This window comes from Rhinichthys klamathensis, unplaced genomic scaffold (assembly GCF_029890125.1).
Source record: "Rhinichthys klamathensis goyatoka isolate OS25496 unplaced genomic scaffold, OSU_Roscu_1.1 h1tg000249l_1, whole genome shotgun sequence".
Taxonomy (NCBI): domain Eukaryota; kingdom Metazoa; phylum Chordata; class Actinopteri; order Cypriniformes; family Leuciscidae; genus Rhinichthys; species Rhinichthys klamathensis.
Genome location: NW_026606771.1, coordinates 1790601 through 1805630, shown reverse-complemented (window position 1 = coordinate 1805630; position 15030 = coordinate 1790601). Strand labels below are relative to the sequence as shown.

At 40.4% G+C, this 15030-nt stretch overlaps 1 protein-coding gene and 1 long non-coding RNA gene across 3 annotated transcripts; one reads left to right on the top strand and one right to left on the bottom strand.

Annotated features, from left to right (window-relative positions):
- Positions 1-495: 495 nt before the first annotated feature.
- Positions 496-11360, top strand: ushbp1 (Usher syndrome 1C binding protein 1). Of its 2 annotated transcripts, XM_056266497.1 has the most exons (14): positions 496-568; positions 1358-1479; positions 1560-1699; positions 2680-2843; positions 2930-3139; positions 3455-3675; positions 4682-4822; positions 5046-5113; positions 5208-5319; positions 6381-6612; positions 7877-8035; positions 9851-9948; positions 10041-10163; positions 10935-11360. In XM_056266497.1, the coding sequence occupies exons 1-14, from the start codon at positions 560-562 to the stop codon at positions 11098-11100; spliced, it is 1965 nt and encodes a 654-aa protein (XP_056122472.1). In that variant the 5' UTR covers positions 496-559; the 3' UTR covers positions 11101-11360. The 2 variants fall into 2 exon arrangements, with proteins under 2 accessions (XP_056122472.1, XP_056122471.1); XM_056266496.1 differs by lacking the exons at positions 496-568; positions 1358-1479; positions 1560-1699 and having other exon boundaries at positions 2750-3139; positions 5208-5409.
- On the bottom strand, positions 3542-6384 carry LOC130100868 (uncharacterized). Its single transcript, XR_008808932.1, has 3 exons — positions 6269-6384; positions 5206-5300; positions 3542-3667 (listed from the first exon to the last, which is right to left on the bottom strand). It is a non-coding gene; the product is annotated as an uncharacterized LOC130100868 (long non-coding RNA).
- Positions 11361-15030: the final 3670 nt, after the last annotated feature.

Below are 15030 nucleotides of genomic sequence, written 5' to 3'. Positions count from 1 at the left end.
AATCTTAAAAACAGGTGATAGACAGTTGAAGAATATGCTACTCTTTTTTTAAAAAAAGCTTCAGATTCACTGTTTGGATAATAATCCCTGAACTGTGAGGGTTTATCCTGAATAATTTAATTGATATAAATTACAGCTTCTCCTGTAGGCTTAGCATACAGAATATTTTAGTCTTCCATTTTCCTTAAAACCATGTTACCAAATAGTAGCACTGTAGGCTACTGTAGTAATCAATACAACACTGTAGTGATCATTTAAATGAGAGGATTTCTAAATACTTTATTTATAAACAATAAGATTTATCAAATAATCTTCTATAGAGAAAGAGAGTCAAAAATAAACCAAACAGGAAAAGATCTAAAAAGACAGTGGGTGGAGACGACAATGAAGAGAAGAGATGTGTGGAGCAGAGAGCAGGTTTAGCCCAGTAAAGTGGAGAAGAAGAGTGTTTGATCAGGATATGCTGAAGCTCACACGCTTCACAAGCTTTACATGAGACACAGAGACAGCACTGGATCACTCGTTCATTCAGGACAGGACCTGAACCAAGATCAGACAAATGACACAGGTGAGTTTCTGGGACGGTGATGCGATGTACTCTCAGACTGATCCAAAAAGCAGAAAAATAGTTTTAGTTTTTAATCACATGTTAATGCAACCTTGTAAAAAACTGTATTTTTTTTTAGTAACGATCAAATTTTAATAACGGTTTAAATCATGAAATGTCATTTATAGTATAGTGCTGCAAGGGAATTTAGAATAGTCACCAGTTTCAAACCAAACTCAATTCATTGGCAGAAACATCTACAGCAAAAGAGGTCCTGAAACCATATAGTTAAATGATATTTATATCTGAATACTGAGAACAACAGTTTGAGAGCTACTTTTTCACAGTAAGCTCCACAATGCGGCTGTAGGAAGTGCGGTTACAGGATGTGCCTGTTTCCTCCTCCTCCCCTCAGAACAAAAGAGTGCAGAAAACATCAACACCCATATTGTTTTATAGGCATCTTCATGAGTTTGTTTTGATGTACAAAGAAAAAAAATCTACATTATAGAACAATATAGATATGCTCCAAATGAAACGGACTCTTCCTGGTTGTCATGTTAGTGGAACAATCAGAGTGAATGTTTTGAACTGCTCCTGTGTCACTTTAAATGTCATTGAATTTAGTTCTGAGCTCTAGCATCCTTTGTTTGCAGATGCTACTTGGATTATATTGAATGAAAGTGTTTAAATACTTATTTTAGGCCAGTTGACAGTGTCATCCCACCTAACCCAACTTGGCTCAATTCTGTATCTGAAGTAAGTAAAGACTGGTTTTGCACATTATTTCACACAAGTGACACGTTCCAGCAGAGATCGGACAGTCTGGAGTCAGCGGACTCTGAGCTGGCGCAGTGTGAGACCGAGGTGAGCACTTTACTGCAGATCATCTCTGAGCTCAACAGGAAGATGGACTCCCTCCAAATACCACGGTAATACCCGTCTCAGACAATTGCGAACGATGTAGTTTTGCTCTCACGTGAACAGTATGTGAAAGGGTCTGTGTTCTCAGAGAGATGAAACCGCCTGAGGGTCACGTGTGTGTCAGTGGGGGCGTCCCGCAGCAGGGCTTGAGATCTCCGGCCTACAGCCTCACAGCGGCGGACGCTGGCACAGCATCTGTGGAGACCAAGACCAAGAACATCTCGGAAGGCACGTTCTGTTTATGCAATGCCTCATCGTCCATCACAGTAAATGCTGCGTCAGAACGGACAGCCTGCTATTTACTGGACTATTGGTCCCGCCAGACTTTAGTTTCCAAATGCAAAACTACTTATTAAACTTGAACATTTCCTATACGCATGCAAGTATGTTTCTCTAAATCAAGACTCATGAGAATTTTTATGATTTATGATAAAAAAAAACCTGAATTCATTTATGAATTGTGTTCATAATGGAGTGCAAACAACTAAAAAGTAATAATATACATACATAATACATACTTTTGCTGTTTTAATTATAATAATTTGAATAAAAATAATGATCATAAAAAATTCTAGGATAATTAGTGATGTTTTGCAACATTTTCTTTAGATTTTCTTGTAAGAATGAAATGGATGGATTTGGGAGAAAAACGAATACTGCTAAATCTAGGAATTGTGTTTGTAATGGAGTGCAAACATCTAAAGGTGTATTATTATAATGAATTATAATTAATAATAAAAGTTATTACATACATTTCGAACGTCATTCAACATTATTTGCTACATTTTTCCTCCCAACTCCATCCATATTCGTTCTTACAAAAAAACTCACCGAAAGAAAATAACACTAATCAAAAAGAAAAAGAAAATCATAACGTTATTGTATTCATATTATTAATTTATATAATTGTAATATTATATTTTTATACATTCTAAAATTACATAATAATGATAACTATCTAAAGAATAAAGTAAAAAATAAAATGTTTATTTTTTTAATAATTAAATAATCAAAAATAATCAATAATTATAAATCGAGAATATTAATGTTATTAATAATAATACAATTCAACATTATTAGTGATGTTTTCCACATTTTCTTTTCTTTACATTTTTAGTATTTTTTGTAGTTAATTTAACAACTGTCTGAATAATTTGAATATAGCAATAAAAAACTTGGAAATGTACATAAAAAGAATTTTCCCGCAGGGGGCAGCAGTGATCTTTGGAACGAGCTGCAGAAGGTTCTCTCTGCTCTCGAGATCTCTAGCGGTCATGGGAGGAAGATGCTCAGGCTGCAAACGCAGAATTCGGAGAGAGTTCAAGCACACCATGTCTCTGCAGGCCGGGAGAGCTGGGTGAAGGCCACACAGGTGCTCATCCAGCCTCTCGCTGTTGCATGTGTGTACTCGACTGCGTCTGAACTTCCTCAGGCTCTGATCTCTGTAATCTGATCCAGGTGCTGGAGGAGATGGAGAGCGATTTGGGGATCTCATACCCCTCTGCTCTTCCCCCTGATGAGAGACGTCAGTATCAGCGGGATGTTCTCACACTGTACAAACACAACCAAGACCTCAACACCTCCTTGAAGAGCCACCAGGAAGAGCTTCTAGGAGCTGAAAGTTTGCTGATTGGTCTTGAGGACGAGAAAAAGTGGCTGATGGAAAAGGTTGATTGGGATATTCGCAATTTTGACATTTTAGAGCAATATAGTGAATATTTTAAAAGTATATTAGAATATGATTGCATATATAATTATATTAAAATATATTTCGATATTAAAAGTTCATAAGCCACTGAAACATTATGTTAAATTATATTAACAATGAATGTATATAACCTCAAACTATTAATACACTTACTAATAAGTTAAAAAGTCTTCAAGTAAGACATTTGATGAAATAATGTTCATTAGGTATTTTTAATTCAGTCATTGTGTTGTAATTTTCTAACTTTCACTCTCGCTGAACTCATCTTTTGGCAGTTAGTGGACCTGAAGAGGAAGTGGCTGTACGGAGTGAGTCGTTCTCCTCCTGTTAGTCCATCACTGTCCTCTAGTCGAACTTCGAGCCCTTGCTTTTCCTCTCCTCCATATCCTGGATCCCCTCTGCTGTCCCGCAAACTGCCTGGCTCCAGGCCGGACTCCCCTTCATCTCCCTTCACCGTTGATTCTGTGCTTCAGGCTGAGATCGAAAAGCTGCAGAGGTGAGAGATTAATAGCTTTATTCATCAATACTGAGCTCTTGATTCCATTCCCTCCTCTCTCTCCCAGATAATCGCTGGCCATTAGTCTAATAAAACAATCTCAAAAATAAATCAATACATAAGGGTGCAAAACAGGGCATTTTAGATGGTTGCTGACTGGTTGGTCAGGTGTTCTGAGTGGCTATGCGAGATGGTCCTCACTGCAGAACATGAAATCCACGGGGAGGAGTCGGATCCAGATCCAACACCTCCCACCTTACATATACCTAAACCTACCCATCTCCGCCCCCTGATCCCTAAACCCACCCCTAATCCCTAAACCCACCCCTAATCCTACCCATCTCCACCCCTTGGATCTTGATCCGACTCCTCCCCGTGGATCTCATGTACTGCATTGAGGTGCTACTGGGCTATGCGGTTGCTAGGCTGTTCTTGATGGTTGCTATAGGGTCATTTCTCACTGTCAAAAGTTAAAAGAGTCCACCCCCAAGGCTTTGTTATTCTGGTCACTACATAGGGATTGTAGCCCACCTTTACTGTTAGACTATAGGATTTTCTTGCCTTGTCTGCCCAGCCAAAAAAAAAATTCAAAGAATTTACACACCTCTTCAGAACAAGATAAATAATTTGAGGTGTCATTCATATTCGCACCATATATATTTGTGTTTAATGTAGTGTTGAAATGGAAGTAGAGACATGCATTGTGATGTACGGATTATAGAAAAAGACTAAAAATAATCTGTTGAATGAACTCAATACACTCCCCTTGCTGAATGCGAGCTTGCAGTCCATTTAATGAAATGACATTTAAATGAAGAATTACGGTAAAAAAAAAATGCATGGATAACAGATAGGGTGAATTTTTCTTTCTTGCCGCATACCAGCTTAATACTTTGAGTTAGGGTGTTGGTCAAATAGTGAGGCCTTAGTAAGCCGTAATCTTTGTATAAGTTTGAAAGGCTGGAACTGTTGAATCTCTTCTGACAGGTGTGCTTTGTTTGAGCAGGTGTCTGGAGCGACTGAAAGCTCGGAATGAGCGCCTGAATGGCGCACTGGTCAGGAGGAAAGGAGAATCAGAGCAGCTGAGCATGAGTCTTAGCCGACAGGAGGCAGACAGCTCGGCTCTACACATGGCTCTGGCATACTGGTGTGCTGCTGTCTTCACCTCTGTCTCCCACTGCATGAGCCGAAAACTGCCACTGATCCAGGATCAGGGCTTAGTCCCTTTGGCATATCACGATTGCTTCTAAAACTGATCCTGAAACTGTTTTCTTGACTCTTTTTGATATTGTAAACCTTGACCTTTGGCCCCTAAGATTGGCACTGTGTGTGTGTGAATGGTATGCTGATAATGGCTTTTTGATTGACAGTGAGGAGTGTGAGGAGGCTTACAGTGACCTACTATCCCTGTGCGAAGCCAGAAGACAACAGAACGCGGGTGCTGCACACCCTTTGAATTACAGCTCATGTGACACATAAACACATTAATGTACAACCACACACGTACAAATACAGTGTTGTTTTTCTTACAGAACAAATGAGCACACCGCAGTCTGACCTCTCAAAGTTAACAGACGTGAACTCGGACAAAGGCGAGCCATCCTCCAGTCCACTAGAGGGCACTGCTGAGAATAGAACAAACAGGTTGTTGCATCATATTTACTGTTGCTCGACATATGCGAAATGCAATGGGAATCAGCAAAACAAAAAATTTCACTGGAAGGACTTGAGATGGTAAAGAGACATATTCCTCCACAAAAAATGCTTTGGTGATCACTGACACACCAATTTGCAGTGCTGACCAATAGCAAGCATCTTGGTTCGGCTCTGACCTCTGTGTGGGCGTTTCAGAGAGACATGTTGTAGCACGTTGATCTGTCAGTCGTGGCTCTTTCATGGAGAACTGAATGTGTTTACAATTTGCATAATAATGCATTTAAAAGGTAATGACCAAATGTATCATTACAAAAGTTCATAATGCTGTAGCCGATGAAATATAATGTGGATAACATTGAATACATATCTTTTAATCAGGTTAGATACTGATAATCAATCACTCAAACCCCTCTATTTAAACCTCTCTATGAAACCGTCAGACTCGCACATCCGCCATGTTTGTAGTTTAACACTTTTTATTCATGTTTGTAGTTTTAATCGAATCCTCGTCCAACACGCGATGGGTTGTGGGCAATATTAGCCGTTAGAGTGTGCACGGATCTGAACTTCGAATTTCTAACCGGAAAAAAGTAGACTATCTTTGGAATACTCATTTCAACATACTACGATTTGGGACACTCTAATTCTAATTTTTAATACTATTTATGATGGATGGCATGGGAATTAAGACACAGTGATAGCTTTTTTACACTTGACTTTAAGCTTATTTTAAAAATTAAAAAATGTATTTTAAAATACCTCTGTTTCTATAGTGTAATTACATTGATAAACTTGGTAATCCATTTGTGCACCTTTGCATACTATTTTCAATGGAAATAGGCATGCAGCTCAAATCTGAGAGTAAGTATCTCACCAAAGCTTTAGTCTAATTTTCAATCCTAATTAGATTAATTACAAGGGCTTAAAATGCAATTACCTTCCCGAACCAATTCAATCAATCCACTTATTTTGGTCTGACAATGAAACAGACGTCATCTTAGTTCTGAAAAGCCTCTGTCTCTCTCTCTCTCTTTTTTTGTACACTCCAGCTTATCGGGGCAGGAGTTTGAGGGCCAGGCTGGTGTAATTCTCCAGAGGATCGCCAGGCTGAAGCAGGACAGGGCCGCAATGTGTATCCCGCAGCAGAGGGGCAAAGCAGGAGAGGGCAAGATCAGTCCAGACACTGGCACGCTTGCAGGGGTCAGAGGTCGCACCAGTTCACTTTCCAAAAACACCAAAGAAGAGAAAGCGGTTCTACTGTATGAGCTGGTGACAGTCAGGGTGGGCAATTTTGAAAAGTTCACCCCTACTTCCTTTTTTCAGAACAAGTTTTATAATTAAAGGTGCAGTGTGTGATTTTTAGCGACATCTAGCGGTTCGGTTGCGAGTTGCACTAAGGGCTCAGCCCACTGCTCACCCCTCCCTTTCGAAGAAGCTACGGTGGCTAAAACGGGACAAACATATCGTCGTCTGAGACAGCAGAGAATAGCCAGAGTAAGCCAAGAGTGTGTAACATTGTACCACAGTCCATTATAAACCACATCATGGATAAAGTTTACAAAGCCATAGTCAGGTGAGGATCAAGGGTCTTAATATATAATATAATAATAGTAATCAGCTCATTTCTCCCCACATAGAAGAACCACATGAAACTATGCAACTATATATTTTTTCTAACAGGGTTGTAAAAGTTTAGCTGGCTAATATGAGCTGTTACTGTGGCTGAGCTGGTTAAAGCGTAAAGCCTTGTTTAAACTCGAGCCCGCATGAGCCCAAAGGTGCGCGACAAAAATGACATGATTGTAACAGCGCACGCGCCTCCGCATCCCCTAGACACCATCTACTACACACAATAGGCTTTTTTTCTCTGATTTTGAAAACTCTTCGCGATCGACTAAAATGCTTCCAAGATCAACTTGTCGACCGCGATCGACGGGTTGGTGATTCCTGTAACTGTTTTACGGTCAATGACAAGAGTACTAATCAGCTGTCTCACGAACATAACCAGCTCATTTATCCCCACATAGCAAAGCCATAACACAGCGAGGGAGAAGAACTAAGTTACATGAAACAGTCCAACTACATATTTTACACCACTGACAAGGGAAAAGTCACTACTCACGGTGTTTATGGCTAGCTTCTAGCTTTCTGCTGCTTCTCTTTCAAGGTAGTGACGAAACGCGCTCTGTAGCGCTGTGTGTTCGCTGTCGGCTACGGTAGAAACATGACGTCACAATATGTCGACCTTCATAGAAGGGGGTGCCCGTGGTTATGTAGATATAAATGTCTCATTCTTAGGTAATAAAAACATTACGGTTTATTAAGTAAGTTCTTTATACACCACTGAAAACATAGTTATGGATGTCATATTGCATTTCTGTTAATAGATACTCCAAATTTTTACACATTGCACCTTTAATATACTTTATATATATGTTATGAGTAACAGCATTGCAGCATTATGATGATTATGATGCAATGCAGTTTTATCATATTTACTTTACAGTTGAAATTGAAAGTTTCTCGTAACTTGATTTAATTTTAGGAGGAGATGTCAGAGATGCGTGGGAATCTTCGGCTTCTGGAAAAAGAGAGACGGTGTTTGGACCTGGCGCTGATGGTCCAGAGTGCCCAAGATTCTGCTGGTGCTCTGATCCTGGACAGTCTGCGAGATGAGCTTGGGGAGAGGAGAGCCACCCAGCAGGTGCTTTGACCTCATATGAGAAATAATATGAATGACCTAAAAGCTTATTTTTCTTTATTAGCCTGCACAATCTTCACCTCTGACTGTTTAGGACAGTGGTGTTCAATCCTGCTCCTGGAGGGCCACTTTCCTGCAGAGTTTAGCTTCAAGTTTCTAGTGATCCTGAAGGCCTCGATTAGCATGTCCAGGTGTGTTTAATTAGGGCTAGGGCTAAATTCTGCTGGAAGGTGACCCCCAGGTGCAGGACACCACTGGTTTATGTTTGCATGGTCTCAAAATGCAAAAGTTCAAGTTTAAAGTGCCCCTATTATGCTTTTCGAATATGACCTTTTACGCAGTTTGTAATATAGCTGTTTGCGCATGTAAAAGAGTTTTAAAGATCAAAGTGCAAGACAAATAAACGTATTGTCTCCTAAAAGAAAGAATCGATTCTGAACCGTTGAAACGAGTCATCAGGAATTCCAGTCTCACTTACTGTTACATACGTACATAACAATGTAACAAATTCTCATTATGCCAGCCTATGGTCTTCATTGGCTGCCCGTCAACAATGTCTACTTTGATCTGCCCTCAAACACTGTAGTTGTAGCTGAAATTAGAAGAGTTTGGGTTGTGATGTTGACATGTCGAGAAACCGCTGTTTTTACCGCTGCAAATCCACTTTGCATGCACTTCAAAAGGATGAGGACCTAAAAAGCAATGCCAATGTTTGTATCACTTTAAATCAAGCGCTGAAGCCTCCAGAGCTGAAATGTAGATATGGTAATAGACGTAATAATAAGCTGCAATGTATATTATGAGAGATAATAATATACCATGGCATGACCTTGAATGCATATAAACCTATTGTAGGTGACTTCCAAAACAAAATTAGGAACCTTTAACATAGCTTAATAGGGTCACTTTAATACTTCAGCCCCTCTGCCACAATTACAATTGTTCTTGCAATTAGGAATCTGTAGAGTTAATTTGTCAATAGAAGGTTAGTCCAGCTGATCTAAGGCCCTGTTTACACCTGGTATTAAGATGTGTTTTGGTCGATCGGATGTCAAGTAGACGAGGGAGACTCAAACCCGTTTACACCTGGTGTTTTAATCCGTCTCTTTTGTCCACTTTCAACCACTTCTGTCCTGATTTCTTCAAAGGGAGGCAGGGTCTATGGGCGGGTAAATGTGTGTGTTTTTTCTTATCTTTCGATCTAATGGACAAAATAATCTCACCCAATTTAAATTTGAACGGGCCTGAAGATGACGGAAAAACAGAGAATGTAAACAGAGAGCAGCAGCTTTCGTTTCTGCTCTGACAGCCGTGAGACCAACGGCGAAGTGTGTGTTAGAAATCAGGAATGGTGCGAGAACATTGTGCTTGGTAAGTTTTTCATCTTCAAACCAGACTTGGGTCAGTTTAAATCCCGTCTGGCTAGCGCGCTTCCCATAATGTTTATGCATTAGGTCAGTAGGCGGAGAGTAGACGGTCTTTTGTGGCACATTCGACCACATGAGCGTCTACACTGCGAAAGCAATCCGGTCGAATGCGTTTTCGACTACCTCTGGAAGTGGTCGAGAGTGGACAAGCTCAAGATGTTTTAGACCCTGTTTACACCTGTATTTAGCGTCATCCACTTGTGATCCGATCGACCAAAATGCATCTTAATACCAGGTGTAAACAGGGCCTAGGTGAATATATATGAACTGGTTTGTTAACTACCACTTCATGTGTTAAACTACCAGATGCTTCATCTCTTAGAAATTCAATCAAATAAAATAAAAACACTTGAAAAGCACTGAAAAGTGACATACCTGGTCTCGATTGTAGAGAATTGCTGAAAATCTGGCAAATATAGAAGTTGAAGGGGAAATTCCTGGTCCTCGCAATCACTCAATCCTAAGAGAACTGCAAGCAGCATTGCAAAGGTGGGAAAAAACATCAAAACACATACAAACCCATACAGTTCATGAAAAAAGACACATTACTTAACCTGTGGATGCTCTACTTCCTGTTGCAGGGAGCAATCACTGAAGAAGAGAGTGGCGGCTTTACGTGAGTCGCTGGACTCAGCGGTCACAGACAGCACCACTCAGAGAAGGGTCAACAGAGAGGAGAATGCACGTCTCTCCCGCTACTACAAGTAACCCAAAACCACATGAACTTTACATCACAATACTATCATTAGCATAATAACTAGAGTATCTGAACTCACAATTGTATACGCAGCAATTGATATAGTCACATGATCACCCAGTTTATAACAAGAAGGTTTAATATACCTAGAGCAGGGGTCTCAGACCCTGTTACTGGAGAGCTACCGTCCTGCAGATTTCAGCTCCAACCCCAGTCAAACACACCTGAACCAGATATCAGGTGTGTTGGAGCAGGGTTGGAACTGAAGTCTGCAGGAAGGTAGCCCTCCAGGAGCTGACCTGGAAAAAGCTATCCGTTAAAACTCTCTGACAGTTCCAAGCCCTTCGCTAACAACTATCCTGCAAGAAGCACACTAGCAACTGATGCTAGTGGCTGCGGACTTCAGTGTCCTTGTTAGTGCATACAATTCCCATGCCAGTCGATGCAGATTTGAATCTCGTTTGGAATGGGGTAAGAACGACAAGTTTCATTGGTGCCGTGACCCAGATGGGAGTGGAGTTTATGGGGTTGAGTGTCAGTGTAACGGAGGCTAACCGGTAAAAGCTGTGATAGTAAACCCTCACTCTCCTGGTCTCAAGAGGCACAGTAGCATTCTTGTTAGCATCCACGACTCACACACCAGTTGACGCTGGTTTGAATCCCACTCAGAGTAGGGTGATCTGTGTCAAGTTAGCGTTAACATTATCTGTGTACAGCTAAATGTCAACCACACATATATGCGAATGCTAGGATCAATCACAAACATTTTTTTCAACAGTAAAGTCTCAAGCACTTACAGAAGTTCTCGGAAAAAGCACCAGGAGCAGCTGTGGCGACTGGAGAAGCAAATTGCGGTAATGAACGAACGTCACACTGCCAAGGAGGCTGAGCTAAGTGCCACACTGGAAGCTATAAAGTGGAGGAGAGAGGAGACCATACTCTAAAAGACTCTACAGCACAGTTCTTAGCGTCATTTCATTGACAAATATTTCCGAAGGCTAATGCCTAGTGGAATTTGAGTAAGAGGCTGGGTAATCATTGACTTAGAAATACTGAGCATATAATCCACTGAACTCCAAAAAACTAAATTGCCACTAAAATTGTTGCCAAGGGTGTGCCATTTGGCACTTTAAAGGTTAATCTTTTGCTGAGATATTATGTATAATTTGGTAGTAAAATGTAAAGCCTTGCACATTTTATTGGTGCATGATGAGTATGTGCATTTTGTAAAATGTTTGCAACAACTTTTTATCACTTAATTAGAACCACCCAGGCTCCAGACTAACATTTGAGAGCAGTCGCTCTGGTGCCACTAAGTTCTACAAATGGTGTCACTGGCACCAGCACCTTATTTGGTGGCGCTGGGGGAGTTTTTAACCATAAAGGTAATTAAATCATATTACTATTGTTTTGCATTAATAAGAGCAGTTACTAATAATATTACATGTTTATTGACTGGAAATTTAACACTGACAAAAACTGAATAAAACGAACTAACTTAACAACATCAATTTGCAAAAATCTCATTTTATAGGGAAAATGTAAATATTCTACTCTAATTGAATGTACCATTGTTGTACTATAGTATCATTCTGAACTGACCGACAGCATCAGGGATTATAAAAGGAACGCTCTTTACTTGCTTTCTGTGTGATTCAGTTACAATTTGAAGAAAAGTTTTTGTTTTTCATGAGACTTTGCGGCTTTTCCATATCCGAAATCGCCCCCTATACCCTCAAATAGAGCATTATTTGAGGGGACAGCCATTTGTAGTAGTGTCCGAAACCATAGTGGATGTTATTGAGTGCACTCATTCTATCCCACATTGCACCGCGATAACGAGTGTACAGCCGACGTACGCTCTACGGCTGTCCGAAATTCGCTTACTTGTTTTCATTCACTCTTTCAAGTGAACAGTATTAGTGGACTAACGTAGGGAATAGTGATTGAGGGTTTAGGGGGCGATTTCGGATTCAGCTACTGTATTAGGGAGTGGAAATGGCTAACAAGTCAATAAGTGCTGGTTGTACGAAGCCTGAGATGAGTAATGTAAAAACGTTCGATTATTTCTGGCACAATACCATGGTTACAGTTAGCCTTACATTCAATCCATGGTGAATGTTGTGGATTGAAAAGCCTTCTTTAACTTGTTCATTCATGGCACAATGTTTCTTTTGGATTGCATATGTCAGCGCTGTTTGATCTGAAATCATATCTGTGACACAAAAATGCAACCATTTGGTTGCAGTCTGGAGTCCTGCCACCACAACTACTAAATAGTGTGGTCTGTCACATACGCAAAGTACTGAAAATCAATGTGTAAATAAAGCTCTGTAAAGCTTTACTTGCATTTTTATAACACTATGCGGTAAGTGTGTCCCATCAGGTAATCAAACGTCATTGGGACAGGCTTTTTCTGGGCCATTGATAGAACTCCGCTCATGTGAGTGTACATTTTAAATACATATTTGTTATAAGTATTATTCATTTCTTTATGTCTGTAAAAAATTGCAGGTGCATTTTGTTTATCATTTAAATTGATTAAAGTTTTTGACAGTTTAAAAACTACTGTGAACTGGTAGTTTTCTGTATAAAAGCCGACAACAACACAACAATGGGTGTTTGCACATTAGAAAAATACTATGTCAGCTTTGTTCATCTAACAAGTCACAATTGCGCTGACCGAGATCGCTATGCAAACGCTTTCACTCTGACTCCCTCTCGTGTGAGACCTTTCCCTCTTTACGATCAAAGCAGCTGCATAATCATTTTCATTTAAAAGCATTTTTCTTTGTGAGTCTCAGAAAAACAGATCACAGAAAATGGGTCAGTGTATGTCAGAAGTGGAGTGAGTTTCCCAGCGCGGATCACTCTTCCTGTGAAGATTCGGCCTCACCATCGCTCTCACAGTAGAAACGGGGGGAAGGGAGGGACACACAATAGAGAGAGAGGTCAGAGGAGCCTGACTCGCACAATTGTCTTCGCTTTTCACTGATCCACGTCTTTCAGTCCTGCCCGGGCCAGCTGACTGCAGCTGTGGCAAAGGTTGAGTGTCACACCCCCAGGGTTAAAGGATTTGCTCTCTGTTGTAGGAGCTGGTGAATAAAGGGGGTCATGGGGTCACGTTAAACACAGACTCTGTCCTGAACACGCCTGCTGGGGAAGATCGGAGTTTTAGGGATCGTTTGGATAAAGATAATGATTATGTCTCTGATAGCTCTGTGCTGAATAAACTGCTCACTTCAGCTCTGAAGTGATGTGGAAAAACGTCATACTGAATGATGAGATAATCATTCTTGTTTCTTCACAGCCATAAAGTAATTTGTGGGTGATGATGATAAAAACCCTCTAGACTTGCACTAAAGGAAGGACCCGAGGTATGTACTGACCAGAATCTCGTTGAGACTTTGATCTAGAACCAGGTGTAGTTGAGACCAGACCCAGACCAAAACTAGACCTCTCCAGATCCAGACCCCAAGTATCATTTTTGTCCGAACTGTTTACATTCACTTAAAGGGATAGTTCACTTTGAAATTATTTTTTGGTATGTTTTAGCTTACCTCAAGGGCATCCAAGATGTAGGTGTCTTTGTTTCCGCAGTAGTTTCAATTTTGATATTTTAGGTCAAACCGTTCTTGTCTGTCAGTCATATAATGCAGGTCTATGGTCACCACCTCAAAGAGCATGCACAGAGAAGTCCAAATTAAACATGATTTAATGACTCGTAAATGTAAGTACACATTGATGGCCTAAGACACGAAACGAGCGGTTTGTGTGAGAAAACGAAAAGTATTTATATCGTTTTTACCTCTTGTAACCACAGCCACGTCCAAGTGATCTGCGGGCGCGGGCGCTTCGGTCTGCGCAAGCGCCAGAAGTGATCTCTCGCGCGTGTACGCCACTCTTTGTTTACACAGAGATTTCGGAAGTGTTACCTTTCACTGTGAAGATCTAAACATATTTAGATATACAGGAAATCGCAATGGAAGACGATTTCGATATATCAGCAAGACAACGTTGAATTTTTTTCGTACACGCGCGAGAGATCACTTCCGGAGCTTTACGGCGCTTGCGCAGACGGAAGCGCCCGCGCCCTCAGATCACTTGGACGTGGCTGTGGTTACAAGAGGTAAAAACTATATAAATACTGTTAGTTTTCTCACACAAACCGCTCGTTTCGTGTCTTAGGCCATCAATGTGTACTTACATTTACGAGTCATTACATCATGTTTAATTTGGACTTCTCTGTGCATGCTCTTTGAGGTGGTGACTATAGACCCGCACTATATGACTGACAGACAAGAACGGTTTGACCTAAAGTATCAAAATTGAAACTACTGCAGAAACAACGACACCTACATCTTGGATGCCCTTGAGGTAAGCTAAAACATACCAAAAAATAATTTCAAAGTGAACTATCCCTTTAAGATATAACTGACTGTATCAGTTTCAAGTACTTGTCCCAAAGTATACATTGCTTGCATCCCATTCTGTCTTTGACCGCAAGCACAAAAAGTTGCCTGTTGGACAACATGTGAGTACTGATTTTTCCGAATAGAGAGTTTTCTTACTGAACTCCTTTTTAAAATATGGGTAACACTTCATTTTGATGGTCCACTTTAGACATTCTACTAACTATAAGTAACTTTGCAACTATGTCAACTAATTCTCAGAGTATTAGTAGACTGTTAGGTGTTAGGGTTTGGGTTATTGAATTGAATTGAATTGAATTGAATTGAATCGAATTGAATCCATTTATTGTCACATCACTAACAACACATGTGCCGTAGCGAGTGAAATTCTTAAGAGCGTGCTCCAGACAGCGCAGAATACAATTAACATAAGACAATATACAATTACAATTAACATATATG

Excerpts from the sequence above, each read along its gene's own strand:
- ushbp1 (XM_056266497.1), top strand. Across the intron at positions 2,844-2,929 it reads GCTGGGTGAAGGCCACACAG|GTGCTGGAGGAGATGGAGAG; the intron begins GTGCTCATCCAG and ends AATCTGATCCAG. Across the intron at positions 6,613-7,876 it reads ATGAGCTGGTGACAGTCAGG|GAGGAGATGTCAGAGATGCG; the intron begins GTGGGCAATTTT and ends ATTTAATTTTAG.